This window comes from Ruditapes philippinarum, unplaced genomic scaffold (genome assembly GCF_026571515.1).
Source record: "Ruditapes philippinarum isolate M1 unplaced genomic scaffold, ASM2657151v2 ctg2703_1_1_1_1, whole genome shotgun sequence".
In the NCBI taxonomy this organism is placed as follows: Eukaryota; Metazoa; Mollusca; class Bivalvia; order Venerida; family Veneridae; genus Ruditapes; species Ruditapes philippinarum.
Window position 1 is genome coordinate 26,954 of NW_026863287.1, and position 19,279 is coordinate 46,232.

The 19,279-nt window shown below is 35.3% G+C and overlaps 1 protein-coding gene across 1 annotated transcript in view; it reads left to right on the plus strand.

Moving 5' to 3' along the window:
• LOC132721719 (uncharacterized) overlaps positions 1 to 19,279 on the plus strand; it is a 77,419-nt gene that overhangs the window by 14,981 nt on the left and 43,159 nt on the right. The window contains exon 4 of the mRNA XM_060706091.1: positions 14,617 to 14,751. Coding sequence (XP_060562074.1) covers positions 14,617 to 14,751 — 135 coding nt within the window. The remainder of the gene's footprint in view (positions 1 to 14,616; positions 14,752 to 19,279) is intronic.

Sequence of the window (19,279 nt, forward strand, 5' to 3'; positions counted from 1 at the left end):
AAATTTATTGGTGTATTTGCAGATCTAGCATTGATTTTATGCTTCATATAAAACTTCCCTGAGGCAGGGGACGTTGGTAACTCTGTTACAAATTCTTGTTGGTACAATTGCTCTAAAATCATTTTCATAAAATAAATAACTTAATTATTTCATCCTGCATATTTCATATCAGTATCAATGATAGAATGATAATACATTGTGTTATCTGTTATGGAAAAAACTGTTGTCTATTTTTCTTCTGCTTTGAATTGATTTAATTTTTGAATAACTAAACCTTTTCTTTACAATCAAATACTCGCTTAGTCAAGGGTGCTGTCTCTACTGACAGCTCTTCTTTATACAGCCTTTGTTGTTAAGGTTTTTTTACCAATGTCTCATTTATACAAGCCGGTCTTATAAGTTTGAATGGAGTTTTGGGTCACTAGGTTAAAGGGTAAGGTCTTGCATTTATAGACCCTTTCATTTGAGACCGTATTCAAGTTGTGGCCCTTGGATGACGTCATTGGGGGATACGGTGGACATTTGCCAATACGATTAAGTACAATAATAGAGGGATATAAAGATCTTAATCCTTTCTCTTGTAAGATTGGCAGATTGAAATTGCCAAAAAAATTCAAAGATATTACATAAAAAGGATGGTGAAATGAACAAATATGTTTACCATATAATATGTTTAACGATTTGTTTTGATAGAAGACCGTATTCTTGGATCATGATTACCATTTTCGTTAGATTCTTAATAATGAAAATTTTACCAGGCAGTTAAATCGTACTAACTTGCTAATACCAGAGATATAGATAATGTATCTAAATCTCTGCTAATATACAATACCCAAAAGACATTTTGAGTTTCAAAAATGTAAGGATTCTGTAGTTTCAAAAAACGGCTGCGTAATAATTAATTGCAAGATACTGGTTTATTAAAAATCATTTTGATTTAAGGTATTAGCACCCTAATGCATTACCTCCGCTTTGAAGAGTATTCAAATAGGCTAGAACTACTGTTAACTACATTGAAAATGAGGGCCATGGGTTCAATCCCCAGAAGGGTCAACTTTTTTTTTCTTTCTTTTTTTCTTTTAACATTATTTATGTATCTCTCATGTCCCATTTGGAAAGAAAAAAGTGTTTAATTTTGATTTTTTAATTTATGTAGGTATTTATTGGCTAAATTATGCTAAATATAGTAATAAATATCACTGGTACCTGATATTTTCAAAGTGTAATATAATCAAAACAAGACGGTAAAAGTATTTCATATTTTACAAGATCAACCAATATACTTTTTTGAAAATTTAGGGAAACTTTGAAAACAGGCACTCATTTGGGTAAATTTTAAGAATTTTTTAAATAAGGCTCCCTAAGTAGAAAAATGGTCAGACACATGGTAAAAATGGGTGGGGTAGGGTAACATTTTTATACAGATTTCATAAATTTTAAGTAGAAACCATAAGTTTGCTTATTTGGATTGTTAGCTGAATGGTACTATTTGTTTCTTATCAAAAATTAATGGGAAAACATTTTTCATTAGAATGTTATTGCAGATTATTTAAAGGTTCCTACTTTCTAAAAAAGGGCCCTCATAACATCCTAGCTTGAGTTCAGAAAAGTGGCCATAACTTGATTTCCGTACGGTAAACTTTGTTTAAATTTTGCATACAGGTGTACATTAAGGTATACATCTGACTTATGATGTCAATTTTTTAGTTCTTGATAGTGCCCATTAGGGTCCTAATAGCTTAAGCATTACTAAGACAAAAAAAGAAAACAATATAAATCTATGTAATTTCAAAAAAAAATGTAAAGGCAAAAAAGTAAAAATTCTTTTGAATGTACATGACTGTATACTATTTGTGTCGGCAAAAAATGCACTCTCAAAAAATCGTACATCACACCAATATATCTAAGCTTGTAAAATAATATTTTCAACTTGATACTTTTTAGCTCACCTGAGCTTGCTCAGGGTGAGCTTTTAGAATCGGTGAATGTCCGTCGTCCGTCCACAATTGCTTGTGAACACTCTAGCGGTCGCATTTTTGCCTCAATCATCATCAAACTTGGTCAGGATGCTTATCTAGTTGAAAGCTCGGATGAGTTCGAACATGGCTCATCTCGGATGAAAAACTAGGTCACAAGAACTAAAAATAGAAAAACCTTGTGAACACTCTAGAGGTCACATTTTTGACCCAATCATCATCAAACTTGGTCAGGAATGTTTGTCTAGGTGATAGCTCGGATGAGTTCGAACATGGGTCATCTTGGATGAAAAAGTAGGTCACAGGAGCAAAAAAAAGTAGAAAAACCTTGTGAGCACTCTAGTGGTCACATTTTTGAACCAATCATCATCAAACTTGGTCAGAATGCTTGTCTAGTCAATTGCTTGGATGAGTTCGAACATGGGTCATCTCTGATGAAAAACTAGGTCACAGGAGCTAAAAATAGAAAAACCTTGTGAACACTCTAGTGGTCACATTTTTGACCCAATCATCATCAAACTTTGTCAGGATGCTTGTTTAGATAATAGCTCGGATGAGTTTGAATAAGGGTCATCTCGGATGAAAAACTGTGTCACCGGAGCTATAAATAGAAAAAACCTTGTTAACACTCTAGCAGTCACATTTTTGCATCAATCATCATCAAACTTGGTCAGGATGCTTATCTAGTTGATAGCTCGGATGAGTTCGAACATGGGTCATCTCTGATGAAAAAGTAGGTCACCGGAGCTAAAAATAGAAAAACCTTGTTAACACTCTAGCGGTCACATTTTTGCATCAATCATCATCAAACTTGGTCAAGATGCTTGTCTAGGTGATAGCTCGGATGAGTTCGAACATGGGTCATCTCGGATGAAAAAGTAAGTCACCAGAGCTAAAAATAGAAAAACCAGGCTGTCAACCAATTCCTATATTCCTATAAAACTCCTATATTTTAGGTGGGAATCCTATATTTTAAAAAAACTCCTATTTTTCCTATATTCTCCTATATTTTGAATATTTTTCCTATATATTTTTTAAAAAATATATTGCCAAGGAATTCAAAGAGATTTAAATTTTGGTACTGCTTTTGGCCTTTTGTATTTTACAGGTAAGAGAATGTCTATGCCTGCATCAGCATCACATTACTATGCTTAAGGCTGCTGTGCTCCACATAGCAATCTGCATGGTCACCATGAAAAGCAGTGCATCAGAATGTCAACTTTATTTCAGGTGACCATTCAGATGATGGTCATGAATTGCTGTAACTTTCTGCCGGGATGCTGATGCTGTGGTTCAAAGCTAATGCAGGCTGTCCGCTGCATCCCTAAAATTCCTAAAAAAAATCCTAATTTATTTCAGTTGGCTAAAATTCCTAAAAAAGTGAAAAATTCAAATGGAATTCCTAAAGATGCCCTATTTTTTCACTGAAATTCCTAATCTTTTTATCTTTTGTTATAAACAAACTTATAACTTGTCACCCTGTCAAAATAATTTAAGGACATAACTAAGTCAATCATGTTTTGAACATGGTCAAAAATGATTTGGCCATGATTTGCCAACTCAAAATTGATGACATTGAAATGGTTTCGTTTTAACTAAAAGTTACTTTGACTATGTCAATAACATTGCTATTTCATTATCAAAGCAGTTGTTGATAATCATGTTGACAGCAAAAATACTACCATATCATGGTCCTGAAACTCAAATCATAAGTATAAGAGTCCACTTATTCTGGAATATTTTGACACTGTTTTGCCAACTCCAGATATCTTGAATTTTATGTTTGTTCATTTTATCCAAATTTCTGAAGTGGTCCATTTATATCATATCATATTTTAAAAAATGATCATTATGAAGCTGTTGTAACACAATCTTAATTAAAAACATGTATAAATAGTTGTCAAGAATTAATGTACAATTTGTTTACTCACAACTCTTTTATTTAAATCTGCATAATATCAAAACAACTTTGTAAAGTACTGGATGGGTTAACGTAGACTTTGAAAAATTAATTCTTTCCCTCATACTTATTTATCCTTTTCGATGTCTTTGTAGGAGAAATTGCTTATTTTGCCACAAAGTTATCAACAACAACAATCACTTTTATTTTCCAGTCAGTTTACAATAGTAACAACATATAATATAATATAATAATAACATATAATCAATATAAGTTTCAAACAGTATGTGAGTTTAACTTAGAACTAAGTATGATTTTTTTCAGGGGGACAGTAAAATAGATTATGAAATAAAAAAAGAAAAATATACATAAATATTTATATATGGCATTGTCATATTGACTTAGACAATTACGGCAAAATTACTGTGGATTGTATAAATAGCCTCTTTTCTGAGTAAAATTACCGTGGGATTTTTTTTGCTATAATCTATACATACAATGCGTATTTCTATAGTAGATAAGATGGCACGATTTCCATGATATTGCGCTTGTTGATAAATTATAATTAATAGTACCGTCTCGTTCGGAAGTCACGTGCTATTTCATTCAATTCTTGTTCTTTCATTCATATCGTGCAATTTAGGAAAAGGCAGACTTGTGTAATTAATTGCACTCAAAAATAATTTGGCAGTTCAGTAATATAAAGCTCATTTCCAATTACAATGTACATACATTTTGCAATTATATGATCTAGATAAACTGCAATTGAATGGTCTGTGTGATGAACTTTTTGGATGTGCAATTCTTTGTGTTGATTATAGATGCTTCCCATTTATTCAAATGACTACTAAGGCAAATGCCTTTTACTTCTTACTTGTACAAAACATTTCATTTGTCCATATTCAAAAGCTGCATTGTGCAAGAATGTCACTGTATAAGAATTCCTTTAAGACACTAAGTCTTGTGGTTATAACATTCTCAAAACATAGGTACAGTCATGTTCTTTTTGATATGTTCAGCCAGTTTAAAAAATATGGTTTGAACATGATTTGACTATGACTATTTCCGCATGGGAGGCAGTTGACCAGTGTGTCCACACTTGTAGCACCTTTGCTCTAACTAAACTAGAGCATTATTTGTGAGTTACTTTTGTGTCAAATATGCAAAGATTAGCCCTGATCATGGTCCTTTGGGACCTTAGTTTATTTAGTATTTTAGCCCTCAAATTTCTATTATGTACCCTAACATTCCTAATTTTAGCCCTAAAATTTCTGAAATATTATCCTAAAATTCGCCCTAATTTTATGTCGGAAGGTGCTGGACAGCCTGCTAATGGTGTCCTTCACTAATACGGTAGACGTTTTATTGTAGAAACAGCATGTGTAAAAGTAAGAATAATTTACATTTATATAAGCATTGGTAAGTTAAACAATTGAAGTTGAAAACTCCTATTTTGGTCCAAAAACTCCTATATTTCCTGTTAAATATTCCTATATTCCTCCTTTATTTTGGATAAGACCTGGCTGACAGCCTGAAAAACCTTGTTAACACTCTAGCGGTCACATTTTTGCATCAGTCATCATCAAACTTTGTCAAGATGTTTGTCTAGGTGATAGCTCGGATGAGTTTGAACATGGGTCATCTCAGATGAAAAAGTAGGTCACCGGAGCTAAAAATAGAAAAACCTTGTTAACACTCTTGTGGTCACAATTTTGACTCAATTGTCATCAAACTTGGTCAGGAAACTTGTCTAGGTCATTGCTGGGAATAAATTGAACATGGGACATCTGGGATGAAAAACTAGGTCACAGGAGCTAAAAATAGAAAATCTTGTTAACACTCTAGTGGCTACTGTTGTGATCCAAATATTCTGTTAATTGGTCTTGAAAGTTTATTTTGATGATTTCTAAGTCAAGATCCAACATGGGTCATCTTGGATGAAAATCAAGGTCACACCGTTCAAATATGGAAAAACCTTGTTAACATTCTAGTGGTCACATTTTCGACTCAATTATCATTAAACTTGGTCAGGATGCTTGTCTAGGTAATTGCTTGGATGAGTTCGAAAATCGCATGTGAAACTAGGTCACGGGAGCTTAAAATAGAAAAATCTTGTTAACACTCTAGTTGCTACTATTTTGATCCAAGTATCCTTGAAATTGGTCTGAAAGTTTGTTTTGATGATTTCTAGGTCAAGTTTGAATATGTGTCACCTGGGTAAAAAACTAGGTCGCACTGCTCAAATATGGATAATCCTTGTTAACACTGTAGTGGTCACATTTTTGACTCACCTGTCATGAGACTTGGTCAGAATGCTTGTCAAGGTAATTGTTTGGATGAGTTTGATAAGTCAGGTGAGCAATCGAGGGCCATCATTGCCCTCTTGTTAATTCATACTTTTATAGTCTGATTTTATTGACCTGTCAATTTTGAATACATTATGGCACTCATTTAAATATTCGATTTCACTTCGGTTCTGTCCGTGTAGTTTACGAGAATTAATATGGAGTAAAAAATTAATGTTTTGAAAAGTCACACCAGCTTAATGCATAGGCCTTGTCAAATCCTAGATAGCACAGACGGTAGAGTGATTGTGTAATATACTGGGGGTCTGTAGTTTGATTCCGTACTTTTGCCGTTGTTTTAAGGCCTACTCTTTTTAGCTCACCTGTCACAAAGTGACAGGGTGAGCTTTTGTGATCGCTTTTCGTCCGGCGTCCGTCCGGCGTCCCTCCAAGCCAACATTTGATTATTATAAGCTTCATTTCGTAGTTAAATAAAGAACATAAACTCATAAAATTCAAATTAAGAGCTATTTTTTTCCTTTTATGAGCTTATTTTGCTTATGGACGTTGGTCCAGGTGGTGTTTATGAGCTCATTTGCCTCATAAACATCAAATTTTGGTATGTCCGTCCGTCGTCCGTCCGTAAACTTTTACTTTAAATGACATCTCCTCATAAACCACTAAGCCAATTTCATCCAAACTTCACAGGAATGTTCCTTTGGTGGTCACCTTTAAAAATTGTTCAAAGAATTTAATTCCATGTAGAACTCTGGTTGCCATGGCAACCAAAAGAAAAAACTTTAAATATCTTCTTTTAAAAAACCTAAAGAGTTAGAGCTTAGATATTTGGCATGAAACATCTTCTAGTGAGTGTCTACCAAGTTTGTTCAAATAAAAGCCCTGGGGTCAAAATTGGCCCGCCCCAGGGGGTCATTGATTTTCCCTATATGCATATAGTAAAAACTTAAAAAATCTTCTTTTAAAGAACCCATAGAGCTAGAGCTAAGTTATTTAGCATGAAACATCTTCTAATGGGTGTCTACCAAGTTTGTTCAAATAAAAGCCCTGGGGTCAAAATTGGCCCCGCCCCAGTGGGTCATTGATTTTCCCTATATGCATATAGTAAAAACTTAAAAAATCTTCTTTTAAAGAACCCAAAGAGCTAGAGCTAAGATATTTAGCATGAAACATGTTCTAATGGGTGTCTACAAAGTTTGTTCAAATAAAAGCTCTGGGGTCAAAATTGGCCCCGCCCCGGGGGTCATTGATTTTCCTTATATGTGTATAGCAAAAACTTAAAAAATCTTCTTTGAAAAAACCTAAATAGCTAGAGTTTAGATATTAAGCATGAAACATCTTCTAGTGAGTGTCTACCAAGTTTGTTCAAATAAAAGCCCTGGGGTCAAAATTTGCCCCGCCCCAGGGGGTCATTGATTTTCCCTATATGCATATAGTAAAAACTTAAAAATTCTTCTTTTAAAGAACCCAAAGAGCTAGAGCTAAGATATTTAGCATAAAACATGTTCTAATGGGTGTCTACAAAGTTTGTTCAAATAAAAGCCCTGGGGTTAAAACTGGCCCAGAGGTGTCATTGTTTTTAACTATATGTGTATAGTAAAAACTTAAAAAATCTTCTTTTAAAAAACTTAATGAGCTTGAGGTTAGATTTTAAGCAGGTAACATCTTTTTGTTGGTGTCTACCAAGTTTGTCCAAATAAAAGCCCTTAGGTTTAAATTGGCCGTGCCAAAGGGGGGGGGGAGGTCATTGTTTTTCATTATATATGTGTAGTAAAAACTTAACATCATGAAACATCTTCTAATGGGTGTCTTCCAAGTTTGCTCAAATAAAAGCCCTGGGGTTTAAACTGGCCCCGCTGCGGGGGCCTATATACAGGTGAGTGACCTCAGGGCCATCATGGCCCTCTTGTTGACTTTTCTTCTTTGTGACTATAAATGGTATCTTCTTTAACCATAAGATAATTGTTCTCACATCGTGTTTGACTATGTGTATAAGTTTAGCATCTTTTTTCAAGAGTTATCTCCTCTTTAGTTTAAGAATTTTGCTTTTAAAAATGTTATATTCTGGTAACAACAAGGGATGTTTTTAGTTTTACCCTTGGGTGTCTGTCAGTCTGTCTGTCCGTTCCTAAAAACTTATCCTGAGATCACTTTTAGAGAACTTGGAACTTTCTAACAAATTTACTTAATTTAGAGAAAAAATGAAAGATTACTTAACCCTTTCCCTCATGAGCATATTGTGAAAAATGGCCATTTTCATTGAAAAGCCTCCTGTTACAAGTTCAAACTGCTATGAAACTATGAAAAATGCTTCAATTCTAATCAAACTTGGCACAAATGTTGACTGGACCATTGCCTTTGTAACAACATGCTCAGTCTTAGATTTCCTGTTACCATGGCAACAAGGGGACATCTCAAAATTGCTAAAAATCACTATTTTGCCTTGATTTTTAGCTCACCTGTCACAAAGTGACAGGGTGAGCTTTTGTGATCGCTTTTTTGTCCGTCGTACGTCCGTCCGTCGTCCGTCCGTCCGTCGTCCGTCCATAGTCTTTTACTTTAAATGACATCTCCTCATAAACCACTGAGCCAATTTCATCCAAACTTCACAGGAATGTTCCTTTGGTGGTCACCTTTAAAAATTGTTCAAAGAATTTAATTCCATGCAGAACTCTGGTTGCCATGGCAACCGAAAGAAAAAACTTTAAATATCTTCTTTTAAAAAACCATAAGAGCTAGAGCTAAGATATTTGGCATGAAACATCTTCTAGTGAGTGTCTACCAAGTTTGTTCAATTAAAAGCCCTGGGGTCAAAATTGGCCCCGCCCCGGGGGGTCATTGATTTTCCCTATATGCATATAGTAAAAACTTAAAAAAATTTCTTTTAAAGAACCCAAAGAGCTAGAGCTAAGATATTTAGCATGAAACATGTTCTAATGGGTGTCTACCAAGTTTGTTCAAATAAAAGCACTGGGGTCAAAATTGGCCCTGCCCCGGGGGTCATTGATTTTCCGTATATGCATATAGTAAAAACTTAAAAAATCTTCTTTTGAAGAACTCAAAGAGCTATGGCTAAGATATTGAGCATCAAACATGTTCTAATAGGTGTCTACCAAGTTTGTTCAAATAAAAGCCCTGGGGTCAAAATTGGCCCCGCCCGGGGGGGGGGGGGGGTCATTGATTTTCCCTATATGCATATAGTAAAAACTTAAAAAAAATTTCTTTTAAAGAACTCAAAGAGCTATGGCTAAGATATTGAGCATCAAACATGTTCTAATAGGTGTCTTCTAAGTTTGTTCAATTAAAACCCCTGGGGTCAAAATTGGCCCCGCCCCGGGGGGTCATTGATTTTCCCTATATGCATATAGTAAAAACTTAAAAAATCTTCTTTTAAAAAACTCATAGAGCTATTGCTAAGATATTGAGCATTAAACATGTTCTAATAGGTGTCTACCAAGTTTGTTCAAATAAAGCCATTGGGTCAAAATTGGCCCCGCCCCAGGGGGGCATTGATTTTCCCTATATGTATATAGTAAAAACTTAAAAAATTCTCTGTTAAAGAACCAAAAGAGTTAGAGCTAAGATATTTAGCATGAAACATGTTCTAATAAGTGTCTACCAAGTTTGTTCAAATAAAAGCCCTGGGGTCAAAATTGGCCCTGCCCGGGGTGGGGGGGGTCATTGATTTTCCCTATATGCATATAGTAAAAACTTAAAAATCTTCTTTTAAAGAACTCATAGAGCTATGGCTAAGATATTTAGCATCAAACATGTTCTAATAGGTGTCTACCAAGTTTGTTCAAATAAAAGCCCTGGGGTCAAAATTGTCCCCGCCCCGGGGGTCATTGATTTTCCTTATATGTGTATAGCAAAAACTTAAAAAATCTTCTTTGAAAAAACCCAAATAGCTAGAGTTAAGATATTAAGCATGAAACATCTTTTAGTGAGTGTCTACAAAGTTTGTTCAAATAAAAGACCTGGGGTCAAAATTGGCCCCGCCCCGGGGGTCATTGATTTTCTTTATATGTGTATAGCAAAAACTTAAAATCTTCTTTGAAAAAAACCCAAATAGCTAGAGTTTAGATATTAAGCATGAAACATCTTCTAGTAAGTGTCTTAAAAGTTTGTTCAAATAAAAGCCCTGGGGTCAAAACTGGCCCAGCCCCAGGGGTGTCATTTGTTTTTAACTATATGTGTATAGTAAAATCTTAAAAAAAATCTTCTTTTAAAAAGCCCAATGAGCTAAAGCTTAGATGTTTAGCATGAAACATTTTCTTATGGGTGTCTATCAAGTTTGTGCAAATAAAAGCCCCTTGGTTAAATTGGCCCTGCAACGTTGGGGGGGGGGTGGGGGTTGGGGGGCCTATATACAGGTGATCGACCTCAGGGCCATCATGGCCCTCTTGTTTCCATCAAAATTTATTTCAAAGTGCTTCAACTTCTCAATGGATTGAGATGGAGTCAAAGGCTTTTCAGCGTTGGTTACATGTTAAGATCGACCTAAGCCCATTTTTAGCTCCTCACAAGTCCAAAATTTTCTTGGCATTGAGGGGGAATACCGCCCCTTCAAACCCCCCTTACAGAAGGGGGCACATCTGATGTATCTTTTGGATGGGGGGCGGCGCCGAAAAAATGCTCACTTTTTATGCCACCGCAACATCTGCGATGCAGTGGCATATAGCGATTCACCTGCGTGTGTGTGTTCTGTGTGTTAGTGTGTTTGTGTGTGTGTTCTATAGATTATATAGTGAACTTAAAAAATCTTCTTGTGAAAAACCACCAGTCCAATTTCAACCAAACTTGGCAGGATTGATAATTGGGTGAAGGGCTTCCAAAGTTGTTCAAAGAATTTCATTCCATGCTGTGGCAACCAAATGGAATTATAAGAATAAATTTAAAAAATCTTCTTGTGAAGACCCAAAAGGCCTAGAGCTTAGATATTTTGCATAAGGCATTGTCTGGTAGACCTCTCCCAAAATTGTTCAAATTATAGTCCTGGGGTCAAAATTGGTCCCGCCCCAGGGGTCATTGATTTTCACTATATGTACATATAGTAAAAACTTAAAATACCTTCTTGTAAAGACTACAAAGGCCTAGAGCTTAGATATTTTGCATAAGGCATTGTCTGGTAGACCCATACCAAGATTGTTCAAATGATAGCCCTGGGGTCAAAATCGGCCCCGCCCCGGGGGTCATTGATTTTCACTATATGTACATATAGTAAAAACTTAAAATACCTTCTTGTAAAGACCCAAAAGGTCTAGAGCTTAGATATTTTGCATAAGGCATTGTCTGGTAGTCTCTACCCAGATTGTTCAAATTATAGCCCTGGGGTCAAAATCAGCCCCGCCCTGGGGTCATTGGTTTCCTTATATGTATATAGTAAAAACATATAGTAAAAACTTTAAAAAAAATTCTTCTAGCAATTGACAAATGCTAGAGGTTAGATTTTTTGCATGAAACATTGTGTAGTGAACCTTTAGCTAGATTGTTCAAATTATAGCCCCGGGGGCCATAGGTTTTCCTTATATGTATAATAGTAAAAACTTAAAAAATCATCTTCTCTAAATTTACAAAGGCTAGAGTTAAGATATCTTGCATGAAACATTGGGTAGTGAACCTCTATCAAGATTTGTACAAATTATAGCCCTGGGGTCAAAATTGACTCCACCCCCAGTGATCATTGATTTTCAGTATGTACATATAGTAAAAAATTAAAAATCTTCTTGTCTGAAGGAACAAGGCTTAGAGCTTTGATATTTGTTATATAATATCATCTATGGGTCCTCTACTAAAGTTGTTCAAATTTTTCCCCTGGTGTCAAAATTGGTCCTGCCCGGGGGCAGTGAGTCTCATTATGTACACATAGTAAAAACAGAAAATAAAACAAATGTTTCTGAATGGGAGAAAGCTATAGCTTAGATATTTGACCTGAAATGTTGTTTGGTGGACCTATATCAAGATTGTTTTGAATTAAACCCTTGGGTCAAAATTTTGCATTGCCCAAGGGGACAGTGACCTACTTTCTTGTCCTTTGATGTACAGCAATGAAATTTTGACCATGTGCACAGTTTTAGTTGTATAATTGAACTTTGATATCAGGGGACCTAGAATTTGGTGATGTGACCTACTGTCTTGTCCTTTGGTCTACAGCTATGAAATTTGAACCATGTGCACAGATTAAGATGTAAAGTGAACTTTGATGTCAGCTGACCTAGATTTTGACAAAGTGTCTTACTATGTTGTCCTATGATGAAGTCACGAAATTTAGGCTGTGTGAAATATGACCTTCACCACCAAATTCACCAGACTCAAGTGCATTGAGATATTCCTACTCTGATCTTTTATTGGATTTACAATAGATTTAACCACTTATCTGATAATAAGTATTAGATAGGTCAGGGATATACATTATGACAATCTTCAATTGTATAGAAACAAAAAAAAATCTGTTCCTACACTACTATTTAATGTTGTATTAATGCATTGGCATAGCATTATCTTGTTTGTTAAACAAATTCATTGTGAGAAAATTTCATCTTTTGATTATCTGTTGTATAAACATAATTTCTTTACACATTAATATGATACAGACAAACTAAGAACTCAAAAGATTTAAATTCATTCAGGTCATTCATTCATTCAGTGGCATAATTGAATAACCACTGGCCCATCAGAATATTGCTGGGGTTACTATGGGATGTATGTAAAGGCCCTGTCACACTAGACTGCGCTGTCACTGCGTTTGCACGGCGTTGTTAAATTTTTAAAAGCGCCGCGAGATCGCAAGAAAAATCTGAATTTTTTTATGACACGGATACTTCGCGGCGTCTTCATGGCGTCCTCACGGCAAGCATGGCGTTGCTACGGAGCTTCCATGGCGTTGCAATGCGTTCTTACGGCGTTTTCATTGGTGATTGTGTGCGTTTGGACTGCGCTTCTAGTGCGTTCTTTGCGCTTCCCCTGCGCTTTCACAGCGCTTACACGGCGGTATTGCGGCGCTCACACTGAGCTGAAATCGTGCTTCACATACAAGTTCGGCAAGCAAGCAGTATTCTTGCTTGCTGCCGTTCATCATACATGGTTAAAAGGATATTCACGTTCTATATATACAGTGAAAACCCTTAATTAAGACCACAAAAGGGACTGCAGTAAAGTAGTCTTGATTGCGAGTGGTCTTAATTGTGGATATAATTAATTGTCAAGGCATATCTATTTCATGACCACTCTATTTGAATTATTATGTATAAACATGTTGAAACAATAATATTATAACCTTCAAATATTACTATAAACTGATGTTGTGAAATTTTATTAATTTATTAATCTTAATTAGAACATTAATCTGACGATATTTAATGTATAAATTATATTTTCATAGGTCTTTTTTCATGTACATAATTCACCTATTAATTAAGAAATTAAATCGTCACAAAAAAATGAGCAGAAAGTAACATTAAACCAATCTGAAATTTATTGTCTTACCTTTATACAGTATTCTAATCATAACAGAATCAACACAATGTTTCGAGTGTCATGCTTTAGAGAATTCAAGCAGATGAATAACAAAAAACTTGTTATATTAATAGGTATTTACTGGAATATCAGTAGTCCCAACTGTGGGGTTAGATAATAAAACAATGAATTGGGACTAAATCTGTGGTCTTAAATGCGGATAAGTGGGGTAGTCCTAATTGTGGATCATGTAACCATTAACATTACGAACAGAAAATTCTGTTCTTTTAAAAAATGGGTCTAATAAGAGGGTTGGTCTTAATCTGGTGTGGTCTTAAGTAGGGATTCTACTGTACCGTATTCCGCAATTTCAGATGAACACAGTAGAATCGTTTTGAGTGCGCAATGGTCGCCGTGACAGTGCCGTAGAGTCGCAGCAAGACCGTTTTAGAAAAAATAAAGCTCCGTAAGAGCGCCGTACACACGGAGTATAAACGCGATAGCGACGCCGTACAATCTCCGTACAAGCGCCGAGGCTAATTACGGCGTTTATTCGGCGATCCTTCTGCGCTTTCACGGCGCTCCTGTTGCGTTGTAGAAGATGTTACTGAGTTGCTACGGCGTCCTTACTGCGATCCCACAGCGCTCTTTTCAGAACGCCGAGTGACGGCGTTTGTTTTGAGCATGCTCAAAATGCGCGCCGTCGGTCGGCGTTCTATGCGATGCCACTGCGATGCTATGGCGATGCTGCGGCGATGTTTGCGATCCTACTGCGCTCACCTCGGCGTTCTAAATTTTCTTTGGACGCCGTGAGAACGCCGCCCTAGTGTGACAGGGGTTTAACATATAGTAAAATGAACAACAAACTATTGATTTCAGCTTACTTGAATTTTGTTTCTATTTAGTGTAAATAGGTAGGGGCTTTTCTTACTTGGCAGTGTTTTCATATAATTAACTTTTAATTCATTTTTGATTATTTCAGGAAACTGCAAGGATTCAGAATGCTGCGAGGATTCAAAATGCTGTGAAGATTGGATAAAACATTCAGCTATAGCTTTTATAGTGATTCCATGTTTAGCTATAGTTCCATCTGTTGTCATATTTATCCTGGTTTTTTGTAAGTTTTTTTATATATCATACACATCCTTTCTTTTACGCTGTATGGGAAATTGAAACTTGACTTGGCAGAAATGTTTATGATAATGTGATTATGTGCAGTTTGCAGGGTCTAAGTCACACTTGGTCATTTTATATGAATTTTATATTTCTGTGTCTGCTTTGCATCTTTTGAACAAATGAAAAGAAATAAAAACTATTTTGCAGAAATATTACCTATAATGAGTGATGTGCAGAACTCTGGTATGGACTTCCTTAGGTCAAAATCGAACCCAACCTGGGGGTCACTGTATTTTATAACAGGGGAACATTTAACAACAAAACTATCACTGATTTAATCCATCTACAAAATGTTTCGAGTACACATTGAAAAGGGACTCTCAGCTTGACTGTAAATGTGTCACGCTTTGAATTTGGGACCAGCATTTTTTACCAAATGGCTCTGACTATAGCCATATTTGTATGGGAACACTTAATATATTGAAGATGAACTTAAAAATGGACCATTATCTCAGAGAATAATATGTACCATGTCGATTGACAAAAGGATTAAATGGAAATGTGATTTTGAGGGTAGGTATTTGGATTATTCCCGGCAAACATTTTTATTAGCTCGACTTTTTTTTTTTTTTTTTTTAAAAGTAGAGGTATTGTTATAGTCGCGGCGGCGTTGCCGTAGCCTTGATGTTGCCGTTGCCGTCCGCAAAATTGTACCTGGATCATAACTTTTTTATTTCTTGGTGTATTGTCTTCATACTTGGCCACAACAACCCTTGGGACAAGACCTTTCAGTAGACCACACAAACCGTGACCTTCATCCATAAATGACCTTGACCTTAAAGGTAAAAGTCCAATTTTGCTTGTTCATGCTGTTATTGGCTGAAACTTTGTTATTTTTGAATGAATTGTCTTCAAACTTGAACATAATAATTATCAAGGATATCCCTTAAAAATAACCACACAGACCTTGACCTTCACTCATAAATGACCTTGACTTTGAAGGTCAAATTATTGAAATATTCATTTTTTGGCTATATTTGGCTGTAACTTTGTTATTTTTGAATGGATTGTCTTGAAACTTGAACATAATAATCTTCAAGGATAACTGTTAAAAATAACCCGAAAGACCTTGACCTTCACTCATAAATGACATTGTCTTTGAAGGTCAAATTATTGAAATTTTCATTGTTTTGGCTGTAACTGACTGTAACTTTGCTATTATTGAAGGGATCAACCTCATATTATAACAGAACAGTCATTCTTAAGGACCAGACCTTGTTGTATATCAAACCCAAATTGCTTGGGCTCTTTAATGACCTTGACCTTGAAGGTTAATTTGCTGAAATTTCTCAGATTTGTGCATTAATTGGTGTGTGTGTGTATATATATATACATATATGTATGTATGTATATATGTATATGTGTGTGTATATATATATATATATATATATATATATATATATATATATATATATATATTTTTTTTTTTTTTTTTTATAGAATTTTATAGAATTGCGTGTCACTATTTATAGAGTTGCATGTTTCTATTTATAGAATTGCATGTTTCTATTTATAGCATTGCGTGTTTCTATTTATAGAATTGCGTGTTTCTATTTATAGAATTGCTTGTTTTTATTTATAGAATTGCATCTATTCATATATATATATATATATACAAAATAGACAAACAAAACTAATGTGACAAGACAGACCAACTAAATTTATAAAAAGGAAAAGTTAAGATTTGTTCAAATCTTTCTATGTTTGCTTTCAGAAAAAGTAAAAAGTCGAACGTTGCCCCCGCCCGGCGGTGGCTCTTGTTTCATTAACACTCTAGGGGTCACATTTTTGCCTCAATTTTTGCTCCAATCATCATCAAACTTTGTTGAGATGCTTGTCTAGTTAATTGCTTGCTTGAGTTTGAACATGCTTCATCTCAGATAAAAAAACTAGGTCACAGAAGCAAATATAGGAAAATATTTTTAACACTCTAGAGGCTACTGTTTTGTTCCAGATATCCTAGAAATTGGTCTGAAAGTTTGCTTTTATCAATTTTAGGTCAAGTTCGAATATGGGTCACCTGGGGTCAAAAACTAGGTCACAGCGCCCAAATATGGAAAAACCTTGTTAACACTCTAGTGGTCACGTTTTTGACTCAATTGTTATCAAACTTGGTCAGGATGCTTTTCTAGGTAATTGTTCGGATTAGTTCCAACATTGGTCATCTCAGATCAAAAACGAGTTCACAGGAGCTTAAAATCGAAAACTCTTGTTGTCACTCTAGTGACTACTGTTTTGATTCAAATATCCTGGAAATTGGTCTGAAAACTTGTTTTGATGATTTCTATGTCAAGTTCAATTTATGGGTCACCTGGGGTCATAAACTAGGTCCCATCATCCAAATATGGAAAAACCTTGTTAACACTTTAGTGGTCACAATTTTGACACAATTGTCATTAAACTTGGTCAGGATGCTTGTCTAGTTTAATGCTCATGGGTCATCTCTTATACAGGAGCTAAAAATGGAAAAATCTTGTTTAAACTCTGTGGTGGTCACTGTTGTTTTCCAAATATCCTAGAAATTGGTCTGAAAGTTTATTTTGATGATTTCTAGGTCAAGTTCGAATATTGGTCACTTGGAGTCAAATATAGGTCACACTGCCAAATATGGAAAAACCTTGTGGTCACATTTTTGACTTAATTGTCATCAAACTTGGTCAGGAAGCTTGTCTAAGTAATTGCACAAATGAGTTTGATAGATCAGTTGATGGATCTATGGCCATCTTGGCCCTCTTGTTGTCAGAGTTTTTGCCCTTGATTTTAATTTAAAATTTAAAAAATTGTCTTGACAAGTCCTGTTATACCACTAATGCAATGTCAATGAAACTTTACAGCTCAAGTTCCTTTGCATATTACACAGATTTTTAGGTAAAATCCAGTTATGTCTATCATGAAGCCACACATGTGATCACTGATAGCTTTTGTTTATGGATTTGATTCTTACTTGGGCAAAAGAACAATTATAACAAACCTGATATGTTAAGTAATTTAAACATGAACTTAACCTATAAATGACATTGACCATCGAGGTCAAATGTTGAATATAGCTAGGATTTTCATAACTTTATAATGTATTTACAGATTTGAACAAATGAGACCTTACAACCAAACTGATATGTCAGATAATCAAAACTTGACCATTATTTGACCTTGACCATCATAAATTTGTTATTTATTTTCATATATGATCGATACTTTGACAAAAGAACACATATGACAGAGCTGACATGGTGAATTATTATGATATTTCTTTGACCTTACATTGACCTTGACTGTCAAGATCAGAAATCAAAATTTTGTTTAAATTTTCATAACTTAGTTATATGATAACAAAAACCTGATAAATTTAACTGCAACCTTGACCTTGGAAAGACTGACTGTCAAGGTACATATGAAATTTGATTAATATTTTGTTAAAGTGGTTTCTTGGAGTATTCTTTACTACAGTATTCTTCCTCTGATGTGTCTGACTTGGTGAGCGCTGTTTTCAAAAACTTGAGGAGCAGGACTGGTGAAAGTATTAATCACCTTTAGTGATAGCTCTTGTTGTCATTGTTTCATATTAGCTCAGTAGAACTGAAAGTTCAGGGTGTGCTATTAGTATCAAAGGGGGATGCTCAGGGTCCAGCGTCATGCCTCAACAATCGTCTTCTTCTCTAAAACTGCCGGGCAGATTTACTTCAAATTTGGTCTGTGGCATCATTGTGACAGTCACACTTGAATTTGCTTATGTCATTATACCCCCAAAAACGAAGTTTGGGGGGGGGGTATATAGGAGTCACCCTGTGGTCGGTCGGTTGGTCGGTCGGTCGGTCCAGCGGTCCGTTGCATTTTCCTTGTCCGGAGCATAACTTGAAGACTAATGGTTGGAATTCAATATAACTTCATACAATGGTCAAGCACATTGAGAGGAAGTGCAGTGCACAAGAACCATAACTCCATCTTGACTATTTACAGAGTTATTGCCCTTTGTTACTTTTCCTTGTCCGGAGCATAACTTGAAAACTACTGGTTAAAACTCGAAATAACTTCATACAATTGTCAAGCACAATAAGGGGAAGTGCAGTGCGCAAGAACCATAACTCTATCTAAAGTAATAACAGAGTTATTGCCCTTTGTTATTTTTCCATTGCTTTCTTTTGTCCGGACTATAACTTGAAGACTAACAGTTGGAATTCAATATAACTTCATACAATGGTTAAGCACATTGAGAGGAAGTGCAGTGTACAAGAACCATAACTCCATTTTGACTAATTACAGAGTTACTGCCCTTTGTTACTTTTCCTTGTCCGGAGCATAATTTGAAAACTACTGGTTGAAACTCGAAACAACTTCATACAATTGTCAAGCACAATAAGGGGAAGTGCAGTGCAAAAGAACCATAATTCTATCTAAAGTAATTACAGAGTTATTGCCCTTTGTTATTTTTCTATTGCTTTCTTTTGTCCGGACTCAAACTTGAAGACTAA